General features: G+C 47.0%; 1 protein-coding gene across 1 annotated transcript in view; it reads right to left on the reverse strand.

Annotated features, from left to right (window-relative positions):
* The window catches only part of SDAD1 (SDA1 domain containing 1), a 36074-nt gene extending 34669 nt beyond the window's left edge, over nt 1-1405 (reverse strand). Inside the window, exon 1 of the mRNA XM_038759155.1 lies at nt 1252-1405. Coding sequence (XP_038615083.1) covers nt 1252-1341 — 90 coding nt within the window. The 5' untranslated portion in view covers nt 1342-1405. The remainder of the gene's footprint in view (nt 1-1251) is intronic.
* Between the last annotated feature and the right edge of the window lie 7395 nt (nt 1406-8800).

Here is an 8800-nt window from a genome sequence, read left to right on the forward strand (position 1 = left end):
CTGGGCCTCACCTCATCTGTCAAACGGGGACGAAGACTGTGAGCCCACCGTGGGACAACCTCATCACCTTGTATCCCCCCCCCAGCGCTTAGAACAGTGCTTGGCACCTAGTAATCACTTAACAAATACCATCATCATTATTACTATTATTCTCTAGGCCTCAGTGCCCTCATCTGTCAAATGGGGATGAAGACTGTGAGCCCCCCGTGGGACAACCTGTTCACCTTGGACCCTCCCCAGCGCTTAGAACAGTGCTTGGCACATAGTAAGCGCTTAACAAATGCCATCATCAATATTATTATTTGTCAAATGGGGATGAAGACTGAGCCCCCCCGTGGGACAACCTGATCACTTTGTACCCTCCCCAGCGCTTAGAACAGTGCTTGGCACATAGTAAGCACTTAATAAATGCCATCATCATCATCTGTCAAACGGGGATGAAGACTGTGAGCCCCCCGTGGGACAACCTGATTACCTTGTAACCTCCCCAGCGCTTAGAACAGTGCTTGGCACATAGTAAGCGCTAAATACCATCATTACTATTATTATTATTCTCTGTGCCTCAGTTCCCTCACCTGCCAAATGGGGATGAAGCCTGTGAGCCCCACGTGGGACCACCTGATGACCCTGTACCATTCGTTCATTCCCCCCCTTTTAGACTGTGAGCCCACTGGTGGGTAGGGACCGTCTCCATATGTTGCCAACTTGGACTTCCCAAGCGCTTAGTCCAGTGCTCTGCACACAGTAAGCGCTCAATAAATAATAATAATGGCATTTATTAAGCGCTTACTACGTGCAAAGCACTGTTCTAAGCGCAGGGGAGGTTACAAGGTGATGAGGTTGTCCCACGGGGGGCTCACAGTCTGCATCCCCATTTTCCAGATGAGGGAACTGAGGCCCAGAGAAGTGAAGTGACTTGCCCAAAGTCACCCAGCTGACAAGTGGCGGAGCCAGGATTCGAACCCATGACCTCTGACTCCAAAGCCCGGGGCTCTTCCCACTGAGCCACGCTGCTAATAAATACGATTGATTGATTGATCTCCCCCAGCGCTCAGAACAGAATAAGCGCTTAACAAACGCCATCATCATCACCACCACCATCCTCATGGTCTGATGATGATGATGCCATCATCATCCTCCTCATCACCATCCTCCTCATCACCATCCTCATGGTCTTCTGATGCCAATGGCGGGATCGCTGATGTGTGGGGAGAGGCCAAGGCTGCCGTTCGGGCCGGGCCCGGCACCCACCTCCTGGACGTAGGCGGGCGGGTCCCTTTTGATGAGGTTCTGCAGCTGGGGCAGGTTACTGGGAAGCTTGTTGTGGTTTCTGCCCGACATGGTCACCCCAGCAACGGGCCTGGTCCTCTGCCTAGGCCCCCAAAGAGGCCCAACTAGGATCACTTCCGGTCCCGCAGAGGCCCACTTCCGGTCCCGCGGAGGCCCACTTCCGGCCCCCGGAAGGACCACGTGGCCGGCCTCCCTGGGGGCCGCCATCTTGCGACGGCACGGGCTGAGGGTCAAACTTCGTCCGCCCGCGAATGCCAGTCGGTCGATCCTTTGATCGTTCGTTCATTCACTCCTTCGCCCATTCATTCATTCGTCCCTTCATTTAGTCACGCATTCGTTCGTTCACTCATCCCTTCATTCGTTCTTGCGACGGCACGGGATGAGGGTCAAACTTCGCCCCCCCGCGAATGTCAGTCAGCCAGTCCTTTGATCGCTCATTCACTCGTTCGTCCATTCATTCATTCGTTCGTTCACTCATTCCTTCATTCGTTCATTCATTCATTCATTCATTCACTCACTCATTCCTTCTTTTAGACTGTGAGCCCACTGTTGGGTAGGGACCGTCTCTATCTGTTGCCAACTTGTCCTTCCCAAGCGCTTAGTACAGTGCTCTGCACACAGTAAGCGCTCAATAAATACGATTGATGATAAATACGATGGATGATTCCTTCATTCGTTCACTCATTCATTATTCACTCATTCATTCGTTCACTCGTTCGTTCGTTTAGTCATTCACTCGTTCGGTCATTCATCCATTCGCTCATACATTCATTCGTCCATTCCTTCATTCACTCGTTCGTTCGTTCATTCGCTCATTCCTTTATTCCTTCATTATTCACTCATTCATTCACTCACGCATTCCTTCATTCGTTCATTCACTCATTCCTTCATTCGTTCATTCACTCGTTCGTTCGTGTAGTCATTCATTCGTTCATTCATTCATCCACTCACTCATTCCTTCATTCGTTCATTCACTCGTTCGTTCGTGTAGTCATTCATTCGTTCGTTCATTCATTCATCCACTCACTCATTCCTTCATTCGTTCATTCACTCGTTCGTTCGTGTAGTCATTCATTCGTTCGTTCATTCATTCATCCACTCACTCATTCCTTCATTCGTTCATTCACTCGTTCGTTCGTGTAGTCATTCATTCATTCATTCACTCACCCATTCGTTCATTCACTCGTTCGTTCGTGGAGTCATTCATTCGTTCATTCATTCATTCACTCACCCATTCCTTCATTCGTTCATTCACTCGTTCGTTCCTTCCTTCATTCATTCATTCATTCACTCATTCGTTCGCTTGTTTATTCATTCGTTCGTTCATTCATTCCTTCATTCGTTCATTCACTCATTCGTTCATTCATTCATTCATTCATTCAAGCGCTTAGTCCAGTGCACTGCACACAGTAAGCGCTCAATAAATACGATTGAATGAAATTCATTCGCACTTATTCATTCATTCATTCGCTCGTTCATTCACTCATTCATTTGTTCATTCCTTCATCCACTCGTTCGTTCGTTCATTCATTTGCTCATTCCTTCATTCATTCATTATTCACTCATTCATTCATTCACTCACTCATCCCTTCATTCGTTCATTCACTCGTTCGTTCGTTTAGTCATTCATTCATTCGTTCATTCATTCACTCATTCATTCATTCATTCATTCACTCGTTCGTTTAGTCATTCATTCGTTCATTCATTCATTCACTCACTCATTCCTTCATTCGTTCATTTCTTCGTTCGTTCATTCACTCATTCGTTCGTTCGTTTATTCATTCGTTCATTCATTCATTCATTCGCTCACTCATTCGTTCATTCCTTCATTTGTTCACTCACTCATTCGTTCATTTGTTCATTCATTCATTCATTCATTCACACACTCATTCATTCATTCGCTCATTCCTTCATTCGTTCATTCACTCATTCGTTCCTCTGTTTGTTCATTCATTCACTCATTCCTTCATTTGTTAGCTCGTTTATTCATTCATTCATTCATTCGTTCATTCGTTCACTAGTCCAGTACTCTGCGCACAGTAAGTGCTCAATAAATACGATTGAATTAATTCACTCATTCATTCACTCATTCCTTCGTTCGTTCATCCGTTTGTTCATTCATTCACTCATTCTTATTTAATAATAATTATAAGGATGGTATTTGTTAAGCGCTTACTATGTGCCAAGCACTGTTCTAAGCGCTGGGGGCGATGCAAGGTGATCAGGTTGTCCCACGTGGGGCTTACAGTCTTCACCCCCATTTTCCAGATGAGGGAACAGAGGCCCAGAGAAGTGAAGTGACTTGCCCAAAGTCACCCAGCTGACAAGTGGTAGAGCCGGGATTTGAACCCATGACCTCTGACTCCAAACCCCGGGCTCTTTCCACTGAGCCACAGTAAACAAGTAACACCTGTCTACGCAAGGTCGTCGGACCGATAGCAAGTAACTCCTGTCTGTATGGCAAGGTTGTAAGGCCTAAAACAAGTAACTCTTGCCTGTACAAAGGCTGTGATAACCGAGACCATTCATTCATTCATTCAATCGTATTTATTGAGCGCTTACTGTATGCAGAGCACTGTACTAAGCGCTTGGGAAGTCCAAGTTGGCAACATAGAGAGACGGTCCCTACCCAACAACGGGCTCACAATGAAAATTCATAACCTTCCTGTCGGTCGCTCGCTTCCGTGTTGCTGTGAGTCAATAAAAGATGCAGTGGAAATGGGATTGTCACTTGTCACTCATATAATAATAATAATAATAATGGCATTTGTTAAGCGCTTACTATGTGCAAAGCACTGTTCTAAGCGCCGGAGGGAATACAAGATGATCAGGTTGTCCCACGGGGGGCTTACAGTCTTAATCCTCATTTTACAGATGAGGTAACTGAGGCTCCCAGAAGTTAAGTGACTTGCCCAAGGTCACACAGCAGACATGTGGTGGAGCCGGGACTCGAACCCATGACCTCTGACTCCAAAGCCCGGGCTCTTTCCACTGAGCCACGCTGCTTGAGTGCTTGTCACTCATCTCTCTCTCAGGAGGTGAACGGACAGGTGGCCACCTTCCTCCTTTCCTGCTCTATCTGAACCCACGTCTCCGAGTCATTTTTCTTTTCTGCGTCACCACCTTGGGTTCTCGAACCCTGCTGCCGATTTACACCGGTTAATTCATTCATTCATTCATTCATTCATTCAATCGTATTTATTGAGCGCTTACTGTGTGCGGAGGTTAACTTAATTCTCCCCCTAATTGTCGATAACCTCAGTTCCCTCATCTGTAAAATGGGGATGAAGACTGTGAGCCCCTCGTTGGACAACCTGATCACCTTGTAACCCGCTAGCGCTTAGAACAGTGCTTTGCACATAGTAAGTGCTCAATAAATGCTATCATTATTATTATTATTATAACAACACACATCCCCCCTTATCCTGTGTTGGTAATTGGCTGTGTGACCCAATAAAAAACAGGCAGTGGAGGTGGGACGGGGCTGTTTTTGTCACTGGGGTGAACGGGCGGACGGCCACTTTCCTTCCTTTTCTGCTCTTCGGCTCGCTTCCCCAGAGTCCGTTCCTACTTAATAATAATGATGGCATTTGTTAATAATAATAATAATAATAATAATAATAATAATAATAATGGTATTTATTAAGCGCTTACTATGTGCAAATTGCTTACTATGAGCAAAGCACTGGAGGTGACAGGGGAAGCGGTGACTACTTAATGATAGCATTTATTAAGTGCTTACTATGTGCAAAGCACTGTTCTAAGCACTGGGGAGGTTACAAGGTGATCAGGTTGTCCCCCAAGGGGCTCACAGTCTTAATCCCCATTTTACAGATGAGGTAACTGAGGTGCAGAGAAGTTAAGTAGCTTGCCCAATGTCACACAGCTGACAAGTGGCGGAGTGTATACTATACTTAGCGTATAGTATATAGTATGTATAGAGAGAGAAGCAGCGTGGCTCCGTGGAAAGAGCCCGGGCTTGGAAGTCAGAGGTCATGGGTTCTAATCCCGGCTCCACCACGCGTCTGCTGTGTGACCTCGGGCAAGTCACTTCTCTGCGCCTCAGTTTCCTCATCTGGAAAATGGGGATTAAGGCTGTGAGCCCCACGTGGGACAACCTGATCACCTTGTATCCCCCCCAGCGCTTAGAACAGTGCTTTGCACAAAGTAAGCACTTACGTGTCATTATTATTATTATTAATAACCCTACCAGGGTACTACGACCCCCTCCCCAAGCGATCCGGTGAATGGTTGGCGGGACAAGAAATCCACAACAGTAACTGAGGCCCAGCGAAGTGAAGTGACTTGCCCAGAGTCACCCAGCTGGCCAGGATTAGAACCCACGACCTCTGACTCTCAAGCCCGGGCTCTTTCCACTGAGCCACGCTGCTTGAGCACTTACTAATAATTAATCATAATTAAAGTATACAGTGTATGTAATGTATATGTAATATAGTATATATTATATAGTATATCTATACATTCATTCTATCATATTTATTGAGCGCTTACTGTGCGCACAGCACTGTACTAAGCGCTTGGAAAGTACAATTCGGCAACATATAGAGACAGTCCCTACCCGACAACGGGCTCACAGGTGGGAAACACAGCTCGATTCATCCAATCATTCATTCATTCAATTGTATGTATTGAGCGCTTACTGTGTGCAGAGCACGGTACTAAGCGCTTGATCTACTGACCTCCGAACAACCCCCCGATATAGTATAAAGTATATGTGCAGTTTAGTATATAGTATATAATAATAGTAATAATGATGGCATTTATTAAGCGCTTACTATGTGCAAAGCACTGTTCTAAGCACTGGGGGGGATACAAGGTGATCAGGTTGTTCCCACGTGGAGCTCACAGTCTTAACCCCCATTTTCCAGATGAGGTCACTGAGGCACAGAGAAGTTAAGTGACTTGCCCAAGGTCACACAATATAATATGTATATAGTATTATAGCATACAGTATATATGCAATAGTGTATAGTTTATGGTATGTATGTAGTATATATACTACTGTGTATAATTATCATCATCGATCGTATTTATTGAGCGCTTACTGTGTGCAGAGCACTGTACTAAGCGCTTGGGAAGAACAAATTGGCAACATATAGAGACAGTCCCTACCCAACAGTGGGCTCACAGTCTAAGAGGGGGAGACAAAACCAAACATAATGATAATAATGATAACAATGATTATGATATTTGTTAAGCACTTACTATGTGCCAAGCATCGTTCTAAGGGCCGGGGTAGAGGCCAGGTCATCAGGCGGTCCCACGTGGGGCTCACAGCCTTCATCCCCATTTGACAGATGAGGCAACTGAGGCCCAGAGAAGTGCAATGACTTGCCCAAAGTCACCCAGCTGACAAGTGGCGGGATTGGAACCCGCGCCCTCTGACTCCCAAGCCCGGGCTCTTCCCGCTAAGCCGCGCCGCTTCTCTCCGTGAGAAATCACGGGAAGAAAACCTGGAGGTCTCAAATACACGTGAGACAAAAATCGAGAGTTTTGCTTTTCTGTTCAGCGTCTGTTTAATAATAATGATAATAATAATAATAACGATGGTATTTGTTAAGCGCTTATTATGTGTCATAGTAATTCTGCACTGGAGGCTTATACATTGCGGTTCTGATTAACTGCAGATATTCAGCTTGAGTCTTCTAAATGAGCAGGCTTGTCTACGGTGGGGCAGCTGCGGAGATTATGAGAACGAGAAGGGGAGAAAAGGTGAGGAGGCGAGAAGCCGGAGGGCTGAGGAACTAACTTCCAAACTGGCGTTGGAGGGATCATCATCATCATCAGTCGTATTTATTGAGCGCTTACTGTGTGCAGAGCACTGTACTAAATGAATGAATGAACATGAGACAAGGATAGCATCCGACCTCACTCCCTTGGTGACCTCATTCGCTCCCACGGCTTCAACTATCATCTCTACGCTGATGACACCCAGATCTCCATCTCTGCCCCTGCTCTCTCCCCCTCCCTCCAGGCTCGCATCTCCTCCTGCCTTCAGGACATCTCCATCTGGATGTCCACCCGCCACCTAAAGCTCAACGTGTCGAAGACTGAGCTCCTTGTCTTCCCTCCCAAACCTTGTCCTCTCCCTGACTTTCCCATTTCTGTTGACGGCACTACCATCCTTCCCGTCTCACAAGCCCGCAACCTTGGTGTCATCCTCGACTCCGCTCTCTCATTCACCCCTCACATCCAAGCCGTCACCAAAACCTGCCGGTCTCAGCTCCGCAACATTGCCAAGATCCGCCCTTTCCTCTCCATCCCAACCGTTCCCCTGCTCATTCAAGCTCTCATCCTATCCCGTCTGGACTACTGCACTAGCTTTCTCTCTGATCTCCCATCCTCGTGTCTCTCTCCACTTCAATCCATACTTCATGCTGCTGCCCGGATTATCTTTGTCCAGAAACGCTCTGGACATATTACTCCCCTCCTCAAAAACCTCCAATGGCTACCGATCAATCTGCGCATCAGGCAGAGACTCCCCACCCCGGGCTTCAAGGCTGTCCATCACCTCGCCCCCTCCTACCTCACCTCCCTTCTCTCCTTCTACTGCCCAGCCCGCACCCTCCGCTCCTCCACCGCTAATCTCCTCACTGTACCTCGCTCTCGCCTGTCCCGCCATCGACCCCCGGCCCACATCCTCCCCCGGGCCTGGAATGCCCTCCCTCTGCCCATCTGCCAAGCTAGCTCTCTTCCTCCCTTCAAGGCCCTGCTGAGAGCTCACCTCCTCCAGGAGGCCTTCCCAGACTGAGCCCCTTCTTTCCTCTCCCCCTCGTCCCCCTCTCCATCCCCCCTTCTTACCTCCTTCCCTTCCCCACAGCACCTGTATATATGTATATATGGTTGTACATATTTATTACTCTATTTATTTATTTATTTATTTATTTTACCTGTACATTTCTATCCTACTTATTTTATTTTGTTGGTATGTTTGGTTCTGTTCTCTGTCTCCCCCTTTTAGACTGTGAGCCCACTGTTGGGTAGGGACTGTCTCTATGTGATGCCAATTTGTACTTCCCAAGCGCTTAGTACAGTGCTCTGCACATAGTAAGCGCTCAATAAATACGATTGATTGATTGATTGATTGATTGACCTGATTGTCTTGGATTTACCCCAGTGCTTTTCTCTAAAAATGACATTTGTTGAGCACTTACTATGTGCTAGGCACTGTACTAAGAGCTGCACAAGATAATCAATCAATCAATCGTATTTATTGAGCACTTATTGTGCGCAGAGCACTGTACTAAGCGCTTGGGAAGTCCAAGTTGGCAACATATAGAGACAGTCCCTACCCAACAGTGGGCTCACAGTCTAAGAGAAACTGAGGCCCAGGGAAGTCAAGTGACTTGCCCAAAGTCACACAGCTGACAACTGGCAGAGCTGAGATTCGAACCCTTGACCTCGGACTCCAAAGCCCGGGCTCTTTCCATTAAGCCACGCTGCTTTGTCACCTTCGGCATCGTGCTTATCACCTCAAGCCGCAGCGGCC

The sequence above is a fragment of the Tachyglossus aculeatus genome, chromosome 17 (assembly GCF_015852505.1).
Source record: "Tachyglossus aculeatus isolate mTacAcu1 chromosome 17, mTacAcu1.pri, whole genome shotgun sequence".
NCBI lineage: Eukaryota > Metazoa > Chordata > Mammalia > Monotremata > Tachyglossidae > Tachyglossus > Tachyglossus aculeatus.